This window comes from Pinus tabuliformis, chromosome 8, assembly GCF_031772625.1.
Source record: "Pinus tabuliformis cultivar Carrire ecotype Pingquan chromosome 8, CPIR1, whole genome shotgun sequence".
In the NCBI taxonomy this organism is placed as follows: Eukaryota; Viridiplantae; Streptophyta; class Pinopsida; order Pinales; family Pinaceae; genus Pinus; species Pinus tabuliformis.
Genome location: NC_142294.1, coordinates 1,283,451,104 through 1,283,472,835, shown reverse-complemented (window position 1 = coordinate 1,283,472,835; position 21,732 = coordinate 1,283,451,104). Strand labels below are relative to the sequence as shown.

Here is a 21,732-nt window from a genome sequence, read left to right as displayed (position 1 = left end):
TACAACAAGTTCTGGGCACGTTTTTCGAGGCTAGCATGCAACATTTAATGCTGTAAAAATTTATGTTTTGGCTGTTTGTTGATTGGCACGATTTTCAAGGTGGAGTTCAAGCATAGAAATCGAGTTAAGTTGTAATTTGTGGTTGCTGGAATTTTCACTGTGTATTTCAGTTTCTCTGTAAAAGCATTTTCAGAAATAAAGAAGAGCTCTCAAACTAGTTTTCCCCAAGAGTTGTAGGGGGTTTTTCTAGGGTCACATTGACCAAAAATCATTGTGTTATTTTTTGTGTGTGGCTGTCATAATTTCGACGTGTTTTATTTCTGCAATTTCAGCAGTTGTGAAATCTCTAAATTTTTGTTTTCAGAAAATTATTGTCATTTTCAGATTTTAGAATTTTTATCATGCTTGGATTTAAAACTAAATGCATGGAGTGATAAGGAAAACTGATAACCGGAGTGGGGGTTGAAATTTCTTCATGGTATCAGAGCTTGGTTGGTTGAAAAGTGCAGTTTGGGACAACAAAGTGAAAATTACAGCGAGTTGATTTTTACACAGAAAACAGAAACCTTTACCACGGATTTGAAATTTCAGTTTGGTAGGAGAGTGAAGCATGTCTTTGGGTTTGAGAGTTGAAGACAGGTTGGATGGGCAGAACAACTACAGTGCATGGAAGGAGAGAATCCAGAGCATCTTTGAGGAAGCAGAAGTCTGGGGCATTATGGTAAATACCACACAGAACCCAGTAGTAGTACTTGCTGACCCTGTACAATTGGCAGAGTTTAACAAAAAGAATGCTAAGGAAAAAAGATTGATTTTGGAAGGAATCAAAGATCATGTCATTCCTCATGTGAGACGAAAGACTTGCGCACATGAAATGTGGATAGCCTTGGCCAGTCTTTACCAGAGCTCAAATGAAAACAGAAAAATGGTCCTAAAGGAGAAACTGAAGGCCATTAAAATGGCTGAGACTGGCAGTGCTACAACATACCTCACAAAGATCACTTTACTGAGAGATGAGTTGGCAGCCGTAGGTGAGATCATTGCACCCACTGAGTTGGTGAGGATTGCTTTGAATGGTCTTCCCAAGACTTGGGAGAATTTTGTGGATGGCATTGTTGCACGGGAAAACCTTCCCAATTGGGAGAGGTTGTGGGATGATTGCATTCAGAATGAGATAAGAAAGAACCATCTTGGGGAAGCCAAACAAGTGGAGGAGGATAACAAAGTGGCATTGTTAGCAAGAGGTAAGAAGGGCTGAGTAAAGAAGCAAGCTTTCAACAGTGGAGGCAAAGGCAAAGGTAAAGGCAAGCAATAGAACAAGGAGAAGGACTATTCCAAAGTCAAATGTTGGAATTGTCAAAAGTTGGGACACTATACTGTTGTGTCTCCGGAGAAGAGAACAAGAAAGGGAAAGACAAACCCATGGCAGCTTCTGCAGAGATAGAGAGATTCTCAGAGAGCTTTGATCGGGAGTTTGGATTCATAGCTTGTGAGGCCACTAGTGCAGGATCACCTGCCATACAGGTTCAGAGGGAGTGTGCATTCCCCGCTACTAGCAAAGCATCTTCTAGCATTTGGTATGTTGACAGTGGCACTTCCCGCCACATGACAGGAGTCAGAGAGTACTTCTCAGAGCTTTCAGAGGGTGATACTGATATGGAGGTAGTACTTGGTGATGACAACATTGTTAGAGCAGTCGGTGTGGGGACATTGACATTTGATAGGGGACCCAAACCTCCCTTGAAAGTGTCAGATGTTCTATATGTGCCTGGAATGAAGAAGAACCTGATATCTGTCTCAGCACTTGAGGATAGAGGGTATGATGTGTTGTTCAGGAGAGGGCAGGTGCTTATATATCCTAGGGGAACTCCAGCTTCTTCAGCTAGAGAGATTGGTGTGTGCCATGCCAAGGTGTACAAGTTCTCATTCCAGCCCCTGATGGCATTGAGTAGCAGCACCCGAGACAGGACCAACAACAGATCTAGCAGTTCAGAGTTGTGTGAGATTTGGCACCGTAGGATGGGGCACATGTATCATGGGGCCTTGAGTACATTGCGAGAGATCACCACTGGTGTGCCAGATTTCAGTTCTGATCACCTTGATGTATGTAGAGGATGTGCTATGGGGAAGTTTGCCAGATCCCCTTTTCCCAACAGTGACAACAGAGTGACCGGGATCCTTGACTTGATACATACTGATGTGAGTGGTCGGATGTCTCATGTATCCTTGAGTGGCTATGAGTACTATGTTTTATTCATTGATGACCACTCCAGGAAGACCTGGATTTATTTCTTGAAGACCAAGAGTGAGGTCTTCAAGCAGTTTCAAGAGTTCAAAGTTCTTGTGGAGACCCAGACAGGTAGGAAGATCAAAGTCCTTAGGTCGGACAATGGAGGGGAGTATACCCTTGGTGAGTTTGTTGATTTTTGTGCTGAGGCAGGCATTAGAAGGGAGTTCCCAGTTCCTTACTACCCCAACAGAATGGGGTTGCAGAGAGGAAGAAGTTAAGAACAGATCCATTGCAGGGGCTGCCAAAGCAATGCTTCATGATCAGGGGTTACCTTTATTTTTGTGGGTAGAGGCCTGCAACACTGTTGTGTACTTGCAGAACAGGTTGCAGAGAGGAAGAAGTTAAGAACAGATCCATTGCAGGGGCTGCCAAAGCAATGCTTCATGATCAGGGGTTACCTTTATTTTTGTGGGCAGAGGCCTGCAACACTGTTGTGTACTTGCAGAACAGGAGTCCACATCATGCCTTCGGGAATGTGACTTAGGAGGAGGCTTTTTCTAGGAAGAATCCTGATGTTGGGCACTTTCGTATCTTTGGGTGCCTTACATATTCCTATGTCCCCAAGGAGAACAGGACCAAGCTGGAGCCCACTACAGACAAGGGCATCTTTGTGGGTTATAACGAGACCTCGAAAGCTTATCAGATTTATATTTTTGCGTAGAGGAAAGTGGTTGTCAGGCGGGATGTGAAGTTCGAGGAGGAGAGAGCTTTCAGGAGGTCACGGGAGTTAGAGTATCCAGAGTCACCGGACCCTCAAGAGCAGCTGAGTCAGTCACAGGGACCCAATGGTCAGGGATCAGGAGTTATGTCTATTACAGTGTTAGGTCCATCAGTGAGCAAGTGGCTCTCAGAGTCAGGTGGGTGGTTCTTCGGGCAGCATGTAGGGCAGTCCGAAGAGTAGTTCATAGGGTAGTCCATTAATGGACAGTTCGCACGGTACTTCAGCATCTATAGGCACAGATTCAGGCATGAGGTCAGTTGGCAGGCCTTCAAGAGTTTAGGCTTCTGATGATGATGAGGATTCTTTCACTCCGGTGGGAGAAGCATGCTCAGGGAAGAGGAAGCCCAAGTGGCTTCAAGATACCTTGTGCGAGGCCACATCAGTTGTTGGGCCAAAGAGACAGGTTAGAGAGAGTAAACCACCTGAGCGGTTCTGTAGTTACATGGCATTGGTAACAAGCATTGTTGACTCTGAGCCTTCTAGTTATGAGGAGGCAGCCTGCCAGCAGGTCTGGAGAGAGGCCATGATGGAGGAGTATTCTTCTATTATGAAGAACGATGTTTGGGAGGTAGTGCCGAGGCCTGAAGGTAAATCAATTGTTACTTCCAAATGGCTCTACAAGATAAAGCATGTTGCAGATGGCAACATCGAGAAGTTCAAGGCTCGATTTGTGGCGAGAGGGTTCTCACAGGTAGAGGGAGTTGACTATGAGGAGACCTTTGCTCCCGTAGCTCGGTATACATCTATTCGCTCCATTATATCGATTGCAGCAGAGATGGGTTGGAAGATCCACTAGATGGATGTGAAGACCGCATTTCTCAATGGCTTCATTCAGGAGGAGGTTTATATTGAGCAGCCGCAGGGCTTTGAGGTGCATGGGAAGGAGTCCCATGTATGTAGATTGAAAAAGGCACTCTATGGCCTGAAGCAAGCTCCTAGAGCTTGGTACTCTAGGATTGATACATACTTGCAACAGTTGGGTTTCACAAAGAGTGAGGCTGATTCGAACCTATACTTCATTGTGGTGGGTGAGGAGCCTCTCATTCTAGTGTTGTATGTTGATGACTTGATCATCACTGGTGCAGAGAGACTCATTGAGGGCTGCAAGAGAGATCTTGTTTCAGAGTTTGAGATGAAGGATATCGGCTTGATGAATTATTTTCTAGGATTGGAGGTGTGGCAGGAGGAGGGGCATTTCTTCCTGGAACAAGGGAAGTACATTGTGGATATTCTTAGCAGATTTCACATAGAGGATTGCAAACCCATGTCTACACCTATGATCACTAACTGGAAGAAGCTTCACGCTTCTGATTCCGAGTTGGTGGATCCTACTCTAAATAGATAGCTGATTGGTTGTTTGATGTATTTCGTCAACACTCGACTAGATATATGTTTTGCAGTTAACACTATGAGTCAGTTCATCTGTGAGCCCAAGAGAGTGCACTAGGTGGCTGCAAAACACATTCTTCGTTACTTGTAGGGGACAGTGGATTTTGGTTTGGATTATAGATAGGGTGATGGAGTGAGACTAGCAGGGTACACGGATTCAGATTGGGCAGGTTGTGCTTCAGATAGGAAGAGTACTTCCGGGTGCTGTTTTGGGTTGGGTTCGGCAGTTGTATTGTGGATCAGCCAGAAACAACAGTCCGTTGCATTGAGCTCTGCTGAGGCAGAGTATATGGTTACTAGTTTGGCTAGTTGTGAAGCCATATGGCTTCACAAGATGTTGTTTGGTCTATTTGGTCAGGCATTGAGACCTTTAGTAATTTACTGTGATAATTAGAGTTGCATAAAACTCACAGAGAATCCAGTTTTTCATGACAGGTCAAAGCATATTGAGATCAAGTATCACTTCATTAGAGACTATGTCCAAAAGGGAGTTGTCAAGCTTGAGTACATTTCCACAAATGAGCAGGTAGCAGACATTTTCACCAAAGCCTTACCACGGGGCAAGCATGTCTACTTCAGAGACAAGATGGGAGTGGTGAGGAACACTTTCCTCGGTAAGAGGGAGTGTTAAAATTTGGGTACCAGAGGACAAGTGGTTCCCTAAGGCTTTGATCTTTGGCCTAGGGAAAAGTGTCCAAATTTATTTTTTACTTTTTTCCTAAAGTGACTTTATAAGTGGTAAAGTCAATTTAATTTAAAAGTGACTTTATAAGTGGTAAAGTTACATTCTAATTTAAAAGTGACTTTATAAGTGGTAAAGTTACATTCTAATTTAAAAGTGACTTTATAAGTGGTAAAGTTACATTCTAAATAAAGGTAACTTTATTAAAGTCAATGAAGAATTAGAAAGTGAAAAAGTGACTATGGAAATAAAAGGCTAAGTGGGTCTTTATTTAAGTGGGTGAGTTAAAAAATAGAAAGTGAGAATTAAATGCATATTTATTCTCATCCCTAGATCTAAATGAATCTCAAGCATTAGATCTTAGGGTAACCCAAAAGGTCATTTAGAGAATAAAAGGAGAAGAGAAGAGGAAAAGATCAATTTATTCTTTTATGAGCATTTGAGAGAAAGAAAAGAGAGAGCAAGGAGAAAATTTTTGAGTAGTGAGGAAGTGAAGAAGAGCAGCAAGAAGACATTTCAGCAAATCTAGGCAGCAACATTTATTGGTACGCATCCCAAGGCAAAACTGTACAACAGGGGAAGGGCACAAATATCGAGGAAGAGGGACAACACAGAAATTGAGGAAGAGGGACAACAGTTTGGGCACAAATTTCGAGGCAACCATATTGCTGAAATTTGTACAGTCCTTACAGTCCATACATCAAGTTTTGGGCACGTTTTTCAAGGTGGTCGTGCAACATTTAATGTTGTTTTATTGCTGTAAAAATTTATGTTTTGGCTGTTTACTAATTGGCATGATTTTTGAGGTGGAGTTCAAGCACGTAAATCGAGTTAAGTTGTAATTTGTGGTTGCTGGAATTTTTACTGTGTATTTCAGTTTCTCTGTAAAAGCATTTTCAGAAATAAAGAAGAGCTCTCAAACTGGTTTTCCCCAAGAGTTGTAGGGGGTTTTTCTAGGGTCACATTGACCAAAAATCACTGTGTTATTTTCTGTGTGTGGCTGTCATAATTTTGCTGTGTTTTATTTCTGCAATTTCAGCAGTTGTGAAATCTCTAAATTTGTGTTTTCAGAAAATTATTGTCATTTCCAGATTTTAGAATTTTTATCATGCTTGGATTTAAAACTAAATGCATGGAGTGATAAGGAAAACTGATAACTGGAGTGGGGGTTGAAATTTCTTCACCATGTCTGATATTTTTTCCTTGTCTTGTTTGTGGGAATTTGGTAATTAAAACTATGTATACTCTTCAACCACAATGGGCAGTGATTCTTTCACCGCATTCTCCCCATGTTTAATTTTTGGTTGTCCATTTTTTCCTACCCATGTCTGCAATTAGAATTTAGGCACACGTTTTCTAGTCCATTCTCCCCACGATGACAACACTAAACTCCATTTCCTGTGATTGAGCCCTTTTAGTTTCTGTGGAACTCTTATATTTTTGAATTGGGTGCATGTTTCTGCCTGCCTGTGACAACTGTGTCTTACATGGGTTGATATGGAAGATGTGGATCCTAATTATATGTTTCTACTATCGGTGGGTGTGTTTCTCAATGTGCTACCTTTAGTCTGTAAATTTTTTAAGTTTAAATTCTACAAGTTGAACTTCTGATGACCTAGAATCATCATTTTTCCTCGGTGAAATTGTGGGCATGTCTTGGATTTTTGATTCACCAATTTGCTCCCATTGATGATTCTGGAAACAACCATTCATTGCTTTGCGTGCACTCAGCTTGGGTGCCTCCATGTGCATTGCTGTGAAACCTTTGACTTTTCTAAAGTCTAAACTTTATAAAGATTGAATTTTTAAGTATTTTTCTTAGTGTTGCATAAAATCCCTTCATGCTGCTTGAAACTTTTATCAACGTGGCTACTGCTTTTGAGATTCGACTCCTGTCATTTTGTTCTTGGTTACATGCCCTCTTTGGATTTGATTGCCTTGCTTTACTGGATCATCTGGTTCATCTCTAAATTGAAGGTTGGTTTCTCCATGGTTTAGGCTTCTATGTCATTTTTTCCAGATTCTCAGGCCTGAGTTTATACTTGCCAAGTTTTGTCCATTTTTGCCAAATTTTCCCCAAAATTGTGAGCCTTTGCCAATTTTTTTGCTAGTTTTACCTTCCTCAAACTTGCTTTTGGAAAGAATGTTAAACTTACCCAAAGAGTTGTTGATTGCTTCCATCGCATCTTCTTTCCAAAAATGCAAGGGAAGATTCGAGAATCTCACCTAGACAAGTGTAGTGGAGATTGTTCTGTGTGTTGGGTTAAATTTTGGAAACAGTGGTTTTAGGATAAAGCTGGCATTGACTCAAAACCATGGTCCATTTTCCTATATTCATTTCCTCTCTTCAGGCTTCTCAAACTAAATTATAAAGAAACCCTTTCCATAGAAACTTATGTTACACCCTCTGACCAATTTTTACTTACTCAAGTTATGAGCGTCGAATAACTTGGCCATAGGCCATTAAAAATGCAGCTCTCTCCTTCAATCTTTCTGATCCTACTTTGATTATTCTTGAAAGAAGTATACACCAAAGGCATATCTTGGGGACATACACCAAGTTCCTTCCCTTTCATCACATTTATGAATCTTTGTGGATTTGAAGAGGAAAAGATTGTCGTAGTAGGGATAGAGACTAGAGGAAAGACTAAGACTTATCACTTCTCCATGGGGGTTGGAAACACCTAATGGGATTATCTATCTAACCATCCCTAACATAAGGAGGTAACATGTTTATGGAACCTGATCTAGTTAGACATTTGAAGGTGAGCTTTGTGTGAAGTATTACTATGCCCCCAACATTAGGTACTGTCCACTATGATGCGTTTATGGTTATTGCACCTAATGATTGTTGAGTTCACTTGATCTTGAGAGGGTTTTGTCTAAACAACAAAGGCCTCTTGAGAGATGATTATCCTCCTCAACAACATTCCTAAGGTCGTTTTACCCATTCTAGGGAGAAGATATGACCTTGTTGATGCAACATTGCCCATCCAGAGCAGAGCATTAGGTTACTTGATGATTCCACATGGTACTTGACACTTTGAGGTATCCCTAGATGCTGAGATCTTAAACCCTTGAAGCTTAGAGTTGGAGATATTGATGATGTGCCTAGATGGGCCCAGGACGCTCCCAGGTTGGCCTTGACACTGTTTGATGGGCATTGCTTGTTCCAGAGCTTGGATGATGATGGTTATCCTTGAGATGATAGGGAGGACTTGCACATCACTATTTGACACCAATGCTTGAGTATATTGGTGCCACATCACCCCACTTGTCTTTTAGAGGGTGATGTAAGGCATTTTGGAGATGGCATCTTGGTATGGAGGCACTTTGGAGGCATGCCCATGGTCTTAGAGTTACTTCTTGGATTATGGGGCCCTCATTAGCCCATATGACACTTGTGGCATTTAGAGCTCCTTTGGAGAATGACGTCATGGTGGAGGAGGTCTTTCTCCCACACATGTGGGCATTTTTGGCATCTTTTGTTATGTTTTGAGCTATGAGGTTGGCTTGTAACCTCACACTTGTTGAACACTCAAAGTAAACTTGTAATTAGGGCTTTTACTTGTATTATTGTAAAACGAAGGTGTTAAGTCTCATATAAATAGAGACTCCCCAATCATTTCATTTCATGTTCACTCTCCTCTTCTAAGAGTGCGAATTGGTCTTTTTCGCTACATTGGGCAAGATGTGATATTCTATTGTGGGAAGCTCTTGTGGGGTTGATATTTTGCATGGAGATGTTTTTCTAGGATTGAAAGAAGTGCTTCATTGGAGGATTTTGTAATTTTATTGCTTTATTATTGATATTTTGCATATTAAATGCATGAAGTAGGGTTTCTATTTGTAGGTTTTAGCCCTGTATAGAAATTACCTGCGTACGAATTCTAAAAACATAAAATAAACAATGGCGAGAGCATAAAAGTTAAAACATAAAACAAATATACACAGATTTTCCCCTTGATCCCAAAATTGGGACTACCAGATTGATTTTTTATTATTTTCCTTTCAATGTTACAATATATGTCAAAGCATTCATAAAACCCAATCCATTAACCCTAGATTAGAACATAATTGTAGTTCCCATGACCGGATCTACAAAATAGCATGGGCAAAAAACCATCATGCCCAAAACCATGTGCAAAACCCATGCACAAAACCATAGGTAGGTTCGCCCACCTAATATAGGGTCCAATTTTTTTTTTTCCAGAGTCACTGCTCTAGACCCTCGTGCAGGGGGGCTACTGCCTCCCTGAACCCCACCAACAAGGGGGGCTGTGCCCCCCTGCTGCACGTGGCGCAACGAATAGGGGGGCTATTGCCACCCCTGTGATCCCCTCGCGCATGCGACTAATCATGGAAAGAATATAACACACACGTAACACTATTTTGTGTCATAACTAAATGCTGAATTTATGTTGAAATCTTGCTACATTATTGTATACAAAATTGTTTTCCATAAGGTCTATAGGGAAACTCACATTCCCTATATTTATTTTTCCATTCACAAGAAAATTAGTTAGGGTTTTGAAAGTGGATGCCCTAGCCATCCCCTATTACGCCATCAAAGTCTTTTCCATAAAATTTAGCCCTAGAAGACTATTAAACACTTGTAGGATAAGACACTAATCTTTGTTGTGTTGGGTTAGCCGCTAGGGTTTTTAGGGAAACATTTTGCATAAAAGTGAATTTTTGTTGGATGCTTTTGGCTTATAAATTAGGAATTGCATCTATAAATAATATAATGGCAAAATCTTGCATAGTGCATTGTTAATATTTGTCATTTAGGGCTGACTTCATCTCTCTTTTGTTGTTTATGCACATTTTTCAGCCATAAAAATCAATATATTACACTAACCCTAGTGCCTATTGGAAGGCCTTTGCCCCTTTATTGTTGATTATCCCTAGAAGGCTTTTTCTTGTGGTTGCTATATGACACTGTACTCCTTATCACTGCATACCAATCAAACCCTAACTTATAACAGCCTTATCTTTGGTCTAGGCATAGAGTATTTTGAACCTTGGTATAGAATATCTAGGCCTTTCTATGCATTGCCAGTACTTTGGGCCATATTATAGACCTCCTACGCATCACCTTAAGCCATACCATTAGAATATCCTTTAGGTGATTTAGGGAATCCTTCGTTGTAGTTCAATACCACTAAAGCGCAGGAGAAAGGTTGTTGAGGTGACAGTGGCAACCCTTTCTCTTATTGCCATAAGGTTTGGCCCCACCTAGTGAGGCTTTGCTCTGGGCTTGTTAGATTTTGTGGCAACAACACATTCACTAGATATATATAATAGATATATATATTATATTATATCAAAGAATAGATATATTATAAATAATGAACAGGTTATTAAAATAATATGCCCATATATATATATATATATATGGGCCTATTATTTTAATAACCTGTTCATTATTTATAAAATAATAGGCCCAAATAATGAACAGGTTATTAAAATAATAGGCCCATATATATATATATATGGTCCTATTATTTTAATAACCTGTTCATTATTTATAATATATCGATTCTTTGATAAGAGATTTGTCTATGTTTTTGTGCCATATTCATTGATATGCATTCATAGTTAGCATAACCACTCTTGGTTATGCCAAATCATCTTACAAAATTATCTCAACTCAGTGCTGATAGTTGTCATCTCCTATATTCGTTTTTTGTGTTGCTTTTGTTAATTCTTCTCTTTTATACTTACAATGAGAAGGATTTGCGATGATCGCCAATGTATTGAAACCCTTCATTGATGTATCTCTCATGGATATTTAGTTTTGGTGATTGGCTTCCACTTATCATGTTGTGGCTAGCACACCTTAGCACACCTTACCCCATTTAGGAGAGAGTGCAACCAACAACATTCAAATTGAATTCCTTTGTCTAAGAGGTCATGAGTGGGGTATATATTCTGCCAAAGATATCCAGGACTTGCACTTGAGCCCAACCATTATTGTGTGCACTAGCACATAAGCACAAATGTGTCATTGGTGAGACTTGAACCCTGGTGGGGGCAATATCTGTGAAGCATTAAAACTCAGAAATAGTTATAAATATATATTAAGTTTTAACAGTTATAAATAAAATTAAATAAGTATATAATTAGTAAGTAATTAGGCAAAGGGCATGATCCCATTCACCAAGAGGCACTGAGGGCCGTATTTAAGCTAGGGCCTCCCACAATTGTAAATATCATTCATTCATTCAATTAATATATATTTATAATTGTTTTTGAGTTTTAATGCTTCATTTGGTATCAGAGCTAGACGATCCTTCGTTGCTTTACTGTGCACAGGTAGAACCACAAGTGAATTGCCGCCTTCGATCCACTGCTCAGCCGTTCTTATGCTGCCATCTGCATCCATCCACAAACTACCGTTTTCCTTGCTGTAGTCCGCATCCTGTTCCAAGCCCTCCGCCTCGATAGCTCTGATCACCCTCTCGACTGGTTCCCCAACCATTGCCATCTCTCCCTGCCTTGTTCCCCTGTCCTCCGCCGTCCTCCTTCTTCCTTCTTTGCACACCATCGCTTTTTACATGAATAACTATATAGGTATATTATATAGTTATAAAACTTAATAAATAACTAATATATTATGTAATTATAAAACTTTATATAAAAAAATTAAAATAAAAACTAAAAAAAAAATAATTAGTTAAATTTTTTTATAATAATAATAATAATTATAATAATTAAAAAAAATTAGGTTCAAGTTAAGGAAGAGGGTTAAACTGGATAAGTATACTCCACCTCATACCGATCAATGTCGTCATCAATGTTGATGGCCGATTTTAGTAAAAATTTGATTGATCTTGAAAATAAGGTTACTGGATATTCCAATGAAATCAAGGAGACCTAGGATACAACAAAAAGAATAGAGAGTCAGTTCGAGCAGAACCATAGCGAATTTAAAAGGGATCATGCAATCCTTTCAACTAAGGTGGATCTAAATCATAATCAAGCAATGGTGATGTTCACCTGTATTTGTGACAAGTTGAAGATTACACCTGATCAAATTCCTCAGAATAATGAAGCTACTGAGCATCCAAACTCTGTAGATACATCAAACTCATCAGACTCACATCTGAACTCTGAGTCTCCAAAGGCATCTTCCATGCCTAATCAAGAAAATAGTAACACGAATTTTCAAAATAGGCAGCTCTGATACCAAATGAAGCATTAAAACTCAGAAACAATTATAAATATATATAAATTGATTGAATGATATTTACAATTGTGGGAGGCCCTAGCTTAAATATATAGCCCTGGGTGCCTCTTGGTGAATGGGCATAATCTTTGATCATGCCCTTTGCCTAATTACTTACTAATTACAGACTTATTTAATTTTATATAACAATCTGCTCCCTGCTTTAACTGACCCCTCAAGCTACTGTTGAGTCCTCTTGGCTTTCACATGGCTTCTTTAAATATTTAAGCATTGCCACCCCCTGATACAATATTATTGTGGCCATATTGTGTTTCACAATAGATGAAATGCTCTAGAAGGGGTTTGTCAACCCCTATTCTTGTTTGTTCAATTGGATATCCTCTATATTTTCATATGAGTTGCTATCACATGCAAAATATTTCTTGTTTCCGTTCATGTTTAACTGATATAAGCATTTACAGATTGCTTCATATGTATTATCTATCAGTTATAAATTAGAATTAATAAAATTTCCGATTTCTTTATTTTATGTTACATTCTTTATTCAAGTCTTTTCTTTGTTAAGCATTAAATGTCTGATTTTTTTTCACCTATGATTTTACAAATTGCAGAACTTTGATGATGTATTGGTGCCACATGACCATGTGAGTAGAACTTACAATGATACTTACTATATAAATTCTGAAACTGTGCTACGATGCCATACAAGTGCTCATCAAGCAGAGTTGTTGAGGGAAGGGTACTCTTACTTTCTTGTAACCGGAGATGTTTATCGCAGAGACTCTGTAGATTCTACACATTACCCAGTCTTCCACCAGGTATGATTTTGTATACTATGAGAATCACTATGTTATCCAAGTTGGCCATGACTTCAAATTGTCTTCTTTTGTATCCAAGTTGGCCATGGCTTCAAACTGTCTTCTTTGTGTGTACAGATGGAAGGTTTCCGTGTTTTTACTCCAGCTGACTGGGAAGCTTCTGGTGTAGATGGTACTACTTATGCAGCAACGGATCTAAAGAAGAATCTTGAGGGGTTAGCACAACATCTGTTTGGTATGTATATATGCTGCTTTTTCTAGTTATCTACTTTTTTTCTTTGTATCATCTAGGCATTCAATGCTAGTGAACTGGATTATGAAATAATTGATTCCTTAAAAGTTATTCTTTTAGAGAAATTCACTTTGCATTTTCTCAGGTGATGTTGAAATGCGGTGGGTGGATGCCTACTTTCCATTTACCAATCCATCCTTTGAGCTAGAAATCTATTTTCAGGTAAATGATTGTGTATTTGTAAACATAATTTTTTTGACAAATTAAGTTTAACCTCGAAAACTAATGCATTCCTGACAGTTATTATTCAGATTATTACTACCGCATCTTTTGTTTAATCAGAGAATTAGCAATCTATGATGATTTTCAGAAGTTAACTCTTCCTACTTTAGATTGTTCACTCAGGGGAATTGGATGGAGGTGTTGGGTTGTGGTGTAACTGAGCAGAAGATACTAATTGATAATGGAAGAACAGGAAGTACTGCATGGGCATTTGGACTTGGGCTTGAAAGACTTGCAATGGTCCTTTTTGATATTCCAGATATTCGTCTTTTCTGGTCCAGTGATTCACGCTTTACCTCTCAAGTAAATATTGAAGTTTGACGCTTTACTTATTTGCTTTGGTTTCATTAGCAATATGTATCATAAAGGAAGTTCGGTTTTTTATCTTTAGTAAAAGTTAATGCAAATTTCACATTTTTGGGTGTTGCTGATATGGTAGGCATTATTCTTGTCATGAACTTAATGTTTATCATTAACTGTTAGGGCTAAAAAGCCAGCAAACCTTTCTAGATCATCTACTTATATTATGGCGAGTCTCAACACCTTTTCACAAAGAACGCTTCTATGTCATGTGCAGTGAAAATTTTATCATATGAACTAAACATTGAGTCAGAGGCATTTCCTTATCCTCTACTTGGTACATACTTTCCTTCACTGCCATGGCATGGTTGTCATGCTGGGTTAGTTAGGAAAGAGTTTACTGCATTGTACATGCCACGTGCATGGCCTTTTTTCGTCTTCTGTTCTGATGTGCTGCTATCTTCTATGATTCTTCATTCTATTTTGATGTACTGCTATCTTCTATGATTCTTCATTCTATTTTGATGTACTGCTATTCTAATTTATTTTTGCTGCTTCATTCTGTTTTAATGTGCTGCTATTCTTTTTGCTGCTTCATTCTGTTTTGATGTGCTGCTATTCTCTACTTGGACATTCACTATGTTCATATATTTCGTGCATTCCTGGATTTAACAGATCCTGTGCAATGGTATTTTTCATCTCTAATAATATTTTTAGGGGCATTTACTAATCATCAGAATGTAAACCTGGATGACATTTGGTCCAAGAGTGATTTGAAGCACTGTTTTTTCCCCGAGGAAAAATCGTAATTTCCGGTAATGATGAAATGAAAATTAAATGTAGTAGATGCTATGAATATCATATCCAGATGATGCTATGAATAGCATATCCAGATGAACAATTAAACCATGTCTGTAGTTCAAAGAGCTATGAGATCCTATGACATAAAAAAACCCAAAAATAAATAAACAAAAAGTAGTGATGTCTGTGCCTATGCCAGCGTTGTCACTGATATTATATACATATATTCAAAAAACTGTGCATATGATGCATATTAGAAACCAGTGGTATCCAAAAATAACAGTGCTGATGTATCTAGTGGTCGCAGCTGTCAAAATCTGTCATCTGTTCCAGTTCTGTTGATAAAAGGGCAATGGTAATACTGAAAGTGATCTGTGCCATTGAGCTCATTGATTATCCATGAGGCCAGATCTTGCTGCGCACCTGCTTTGGAAAGCTGATCGGCACCGATGTTCCTCTTCCTGTAAATGTGGCAACATGTAATATGTTCAAAATGTGATTTGATCACAAGTGTCTCTTCAAGCAGATTTTTTAGAGTGTGTGTGTGACATAGAGCTGTTCGATTGAACCAGTCAATGACGATTTTGGAGTTTCCAAATACCTGAATCTGTCTGCAGTCTTTTTCCAGTGCAGATAAGAGAGTGAGCTTAAGGATATGTAGTTCAACAAAATTATTTGAACCAGGGCCGAATCCAAAACTCATTTTGAAATAATGGTTATCGTTAAGGCAGAGAATAGTGCCCCCCCCACTGTTATTTTGTGTTACACACGAATTAGCAATTGACAGCCATGATAAATATTTTATTAATAATTGAATAGATGATGTTTACATTTTGGGGGAGGCCCTAGCTATATACTGCCTTGGGTGCGTCTTGGTGAACGGGCATGATCAAAGTCTTGGTGAACGGGCATAATCTTTGATCATGCCCTTTGCCTAATAAATTATAAACTAACTAATTTTTATATAACATTGCCTTCCTCTCAAAAGAATGCTTTGTCCTCAAAGCATACGTAACGATGGATGTTGCTGACGAAACGCTTCAGTCTCCCAAGAAGCTTCTTCTTCTGGTAAGTCCTTCCACTTGATCAAGTATTCCTTGATTGCACGAGATCAAAGCTTCCTTTCTTTGGTAGATAAGATACCTTCTGGTTCTAAAATGACCCTTCCTTCATCATCTAGGGATGGAAGCGTTGTTTGCGCTGATTGATGGTCGCCTAGTGCCCTTTTAAGGCAAGAGACATGAAAGACGTTGTGAACACGACTTTTCTCTAGAAGGCTTAAACTATATGCAACTTGGCTGATCTTTTTATTGATCTGATATGGTCCATAGAACTTCGATGCCAATTTATTTTTTCTTTTTTTGTTTCAAAGACAACTGTTTGTATGGCTGGAGCTTGACAAATACCCATTCTCCGACTTCAAATTCTCTTTTGGTTCTGTTCCGGCCCGCTTGTTGCTTCATACGGTTCCTTGCATTATTCAAGTTTTCTTTTAGGGTTTGGACGATTTTTTGGGTTTCTTCTAGTTGGTTTTTAACAACAGGTAGATTTGTCTAGACGGTAGCTAGATCCTTCCATTTCGGAGGTTCGTATCCATACAAAGCTTGGAATGGAGTCATTTCGCTGACGTATGATAAGTAGAATTATACCACCATTCAGTGAGATGCAGCCACTGAGCCCACTTGTTTTGTTTTTCTGTAGCGTAACAACGTAGGTATGCTTCCAAACATTTATTGACAACCTCTGTTTGTCCATCTGTTTGAGGGTGATAAGCGGAACTCATATTTAGGTAGGTTCCTATGTGGTTGAACAATTCCTTCCAGAAATTACCCTTGAATTTGGCATCTCTATCACTCACAATGACTTTCGGAAAACCGTGTAATTTATATATATTTTGCAAAATATTTTAGCGATTTATTTAGCCGAGGCTGATTTCTTTATTGCCATAAAGTGAGCATATTTGGTGAGTCTGTCAACCACTACAAAAATCTTGTCCTTGCCTTCAGATATAGGTAATCCCTCAATAAAGTCCATTGATATTTCTTCCCATTTCTGATTTGGAATGTTTAAGGGGTGAAGTAATCCAGGTGTCATAATATTTTCACTTTTATTTCTTTGACATGTGTCACATTCTGCTACATACTTCTGAATATCATGACTCATCCCCTTCCAAAAGAATGATTGATGTGCATTGTAGTAAGTTTTAAAGAATCCTACATGTCCAGCTGACAGTGAATCATGTGACTCCTTGAGTATCTTGGATTTAAACTTGGAGTTTGCATTCAGATAGATTCTTCCTTTGTACCATAGAATATCATTCTTCCATTCAAATTTTGAGTTGTCTGGAAGGTTATTGATTATCGCAGTTATTTCTGGATCCTTGGCATACTCACTTCGAATCTCATTAAGCCATTCAGGAACAACAACCGAGACTGTAAGTAACGCTGGTTCTTCGTCCTTCCTAGATAGGGCATCTGCGACTGCTACTATATTGTCTTTTCCCCTTTTATGTAGTATTTCCATGTCAAAGGCGACAATTTTTTCAATCCATTTTTGTTGTTCTTCGAAAAGTGTTTTTTGTTGAAGGAGGTGCTGGAGACTGTTATGGTCTGTTTGAATGGAGAACTTACTTCCCAAAAGATATTGTCTCCACTTAGCCAGTGCGTGCATAATAGCGAGCATTTCCTTGTTGTATGTGGACTTGAGACATTCTCTTTTATTGAGCTTCCTACTTTCAAAAGCTATTGGATGCCCTTCTTGCATTAACACTACGCCTATATCGAATCTGGAAGCATCACACTCGATGATAAATGGTTTAGAGAAATTTGGAGTTGCCAATACCGGGGCATTAGACATAACTTCCTTCAGTTCTTCAAAACACCTTCCTGCTTCCTCATCCCATTGAAATGAATTCTTCTTTAAAAGGTTTGTCAGAGGTGCAGTTATATGTGCATAGTTTTTAATAAATCTTCGGTAATATCCAGTCAATCCTAAGAACCCTCTTAGCTTGGATATATTAACCGGTTTGGTCCATTCCTTTATAGCTTTGATTTTATTAGGGTCCACTTTTACGCCTTCATGGGATATAATGTGTCCGAGGTATTCTACTTTCTTTCCAAAGGTGCATTTGGATTTTTTTGCGTAGAACGGATGCTCTTTTAGTAGTGTAAGAACTTTATCCAGATGTTGTAAGTGCTCCTTCCAAGTTTCACTGTAAATTAATATATCATCAAAGAATACTAATACAAACTTCCTAAGATATGGACAAAATAATTCGTTCATAGTGGCTTGGAACGTTGCTAGTGCACTGGTTAACCCAAATGGAATTACTTTAAATTCATAGTGACCTTCATGTGTTTGGAATGCTATTTTTGGTATGTCTTCCAACCTGATTCTGATTTGGTAATAGCCTAACCTTAAGTCCAATTTTGAGAAGTATTTTGCGCCATGTAGTTCATCCAACATTTCGTCAATAAAGGGGATTGGGAATTTGTTTTTAATCGTTATTTTGTTTAATCCTCTATAGTCAATGCATAGCCGGAATGAACCATCCTTCTTCCTTACCAATACTACCGGAGTAGCATACGGACTTTTACTTTTCAAGATGATCCCACACTTTAAAAGGTCTTGGATTAATCTCTCAATTTCCGTCTTTTGGTGATGTGGATATCGATACGGCTTGATGTTGACGGGGTCTAACCCTGCTTTGACTTCTATTGTATGCTCAATTTCCCTGTTAGGAGGCATTTTCATAGGCAAGTCTTGAAATACCTTTTCATGCTTTTGAATTAGATCTTGTACCTCTGGTGACTCTTCGCTGATCATGTTTGCAGATAACATTTCTAATTGGTGACATTGTACTACATAAGCTGGTGCTCCTTTTCGAATCATCTTCATCATCTGAGATGACGATACGATTTGATTCTCTGGTGCTTGGAATCCGTATAACTTGTACCTCTGCCCTTCCCAGTTAAATCTTATGAACTGTACTTGATGGTTGGCAGCATAAGTGCCTAGAGTTTGTAGCCATTGGATCCCTAAGAAGGGGATTCTAAATTAAAGTCTTGTATCTGCAATTTAACCTTATGGCATTTCCCTACCTTTTCAATCTTCTTACTGTTAGCTACCATCACCTTCATGTTCGGTAAGGGAAATGAGAAAATGTTGAGTCTCTTTGCCACGGTTGCATCTAAAAAATTGTGGGTGCTACCAGAGTCAATGAGAACCACTACGTTGTTCTTCTTTATATGTCATTTCAATTTTAGAGTCTGAGGTTGTGATATACCTATCATAGCTGATAGTGAAACTTGCGAAATACTTCCGTCATCTAATTCTGGAGAGAATTTTGGGCATCTTTTGTTTCTTCTATGTCGGAATCATCACTGTTTGAATCATTAGTTGCTTCACAGTTATATAGGTTCTTTGATTCTTTTCCTTTAGCACACCTATGTTTAGGGTCCCACTTCTCGCCACAACGTTTGCATTTGCCTTCTTTTATCCTTTGTATTTCTACGTTAGATTTTTCGCCTTCACGATGATGTGGTGGAACATATCTTGTATTATTCGTATCCACAGACTGGGGCATTCTTCGTCTCGAATATACTTTTTCCGGTTTTGACCACAGTATCTGTTCAAATTTCTTTTCAGCAGTTTTTGCTTTTCGTCTTGCTACTTCTATTGACGTAATGTCATGAAGCTCAAGTTCTACTTGTAGATGAGTTTTAAGTACGGAGATGTATGATTGAAATAGACGAGATTTTGATAACCTTGGTACTCGTGTTGCTAATGTCTCCCATTCTCGAGTGTACTCATCCACACTTCCTTTTTGTCGTAATCTGATGAGTGTTGAAAAGAACTCTTCTTCCTTTACACCTTGGAATCTTTTAAAGAATGCATCCTTAAATTTTCTCCAACTGATGGCGATTGTCGTCTTCTTCCACCACATATACCAATTATATGCTTCTCCTTCCATTTTCATGGAAGTGTGCCTAATCTTTTCGTCATCATTGTCGATGTCGTAAATCTCGAAGTATTCTTCTGCTTTATTCAACCACGCAACGCTGCATTTTTCGTTCCCATCGAATTTGGGCAGCTCGATTTTTGCCTTTCGCTGATACGTTGCTAACGGTGGAGTGAAAAGAGGGTGTTGATTGGTGAATGTATCCCAGAGTTGCTTATTTGAAAATTCGCGTTACTATTTCCTTGATGGTGCGTGGATGATTTTTTTGGGGATTTTGCTTTTTTGTGAGAATCTGTTGAATCTGATGAATTGTGCTGTTGATTACCTCCATCATCTTGGAGTAGTTGTTTGGGTGTAACCTTCGTCCTTCCACACAAGGTGTTCAACAATGCTATTGTCTGATTATGATTCATTTCAGATTGGATATGGTTTTGCCCGAGTTGTAGTTCTATCCGATTTGTCGTATCCTGAAGCTTCTTGATATCTTTGGAATGCCCGATAACCTTACTCTCGAGATCGACTAATTTTTTGTTGAAATCATCGGAGTGGCTAGTAATCCTATTCTCCAAATCAATCAGTTTTTTGCTGAAATCGGCCATTGACATCAACGACATTAAACGGGTTTGTGGGCGTGTATATTTGTCCGCCAGCTTTTTATTTGCTTTTTATTAATAATTAAATTAATTAAATTTATTTATATAACATATAGTTTTTTTTCAAATTAAATTAAATTAAATTAACTATATAACATATATTTTTAAACTATATATATATATATATATATATATAAATTATATATCATATATAATATGTTATTATCGTGGGTTATTTAAATTAATATGCCGTGGAAAAAGATAGGTTCACGTCGGAGCGTTTGGGGTGGCATGGGCTGGGCGGAAAGGAAGACAACGAACGATGGAATTCGAGGGTAGAAGACGTCGGCGGGAGCACGATGGTGGGGAGATGACGTAGGGCACAATGGAAGAAGAAGGCATGATTTGCTGGGTTGAAGAACAAGGCGGTGGCTGGCAATGTCTGCAGAAAACAGTGGGGGAAGGAAATAACACGATCCGAACACAAACTTCTATGTATTTGCAGGTGGAGAAGCGAGAATCGACCCGCTCTGGTACCAGATGTTACACACGAATTAGCAATTGACAACTATGATAAATATTTTATTAATAATTGAATAGATGATGTTTACATTTTGGGGGAGGCCCAAGGCACCTCTTGGTGAACAACGATCATGCCCTTTGCCTAATAAATTATAAACTAACTAATTTTTTATATAACATTTTGGAGAGAAGATCCATCAAAATAAGCCCAGGGCTTTGAGTGATCAATTACTTCTGCAACTATTGTGCGAATAGGGACAGATTGATCTTCGTCTGGAATGTGTTCATATATAGCTAAGATCTGTGCCCCCATCTTTTCCGGAGGGAAATTTTGCTTTTCAAATATCTTTTTGTTCCTGCCAATCCAAATATCCCAGCAAACAAGTAGTGGGATGTTCCTTAGTTTATGTGGATTTGCTTCGTTGTACCATCCTTGCCAAGCCTCTGAAATTGTTGTGCCATGCCACAGTTGATATGTAAGCCTAATAGCCTGTAGATTAATTCCTAGATCAGATATGTGATTGGGCGTGCTAGGAAAAGATGATCCACTGATTCTTCTGAACAATTGCACAGTTCACACCATGATGGGCCTTGAAAAGCTCCTTTTTTAAAGATTTTCTCTGGTAGGAATTTTGTTTGATAATAAGCACCATAATAAGATTCTGGATCCATTAATCAACAAATTGAAAGTAGGAGAGGTGATGCAGCACATGATCCAGTTGATAAAGTTGTTATGAAAATCTAGATGTGTGAGAAACATTCTGATGTATAACCAATTGAATTTGTCAAAAGCTTTTGCTAGGTCTTTTTTTAAAATCATACCCTTCATCTTCTTCGTCTTGAGACAATGTAATTCCTATTGAGTAACTCCGATAGCTTCGTGAATTTGCTGATCTTCTAAAAAGGCGAATTATTCCTTGGATATATTCCTGGATAGAATCGACTTTAGC

General features: G+C 38.7%; 1 protein-coding gene across 1 annotated transcript in view; it reads left to right on the top strand.

Annotated features, from left to right (window-relative positions):
• LOC149240096 (phenylalanyl-tRNA synthetase class IIc family protein) overlaps nucleotides 1-21,732 on the top strand; it is an 88,673-nt gene that overhangs the window by 27,328 nt on the left and 39,613 nt on the right. Inside the window, exons 3-6 of the mRNA XM_089373631.1 lie at nucleotides 12,886-13,092; nucleotides 13,210-13,327; nucleotides 13,470-13,546; nucleotides 13,730-13,909. Coding sequence (XP_089229757.1) covers nucleotides 12,886-13,092; nucleotides 13,210-13,327; nucleotides 13,470-13,546; nucleotides 13,730-13,909 — 582 coding nt within the window. The remainder of the gene's footprint in view (nucleotides 1-12,885; nucleotides 13,093-13,209; nucleotides 13,328-13,469; nucleotides 13,547-13,729; nucleotides 13,910-21,732) is intronic.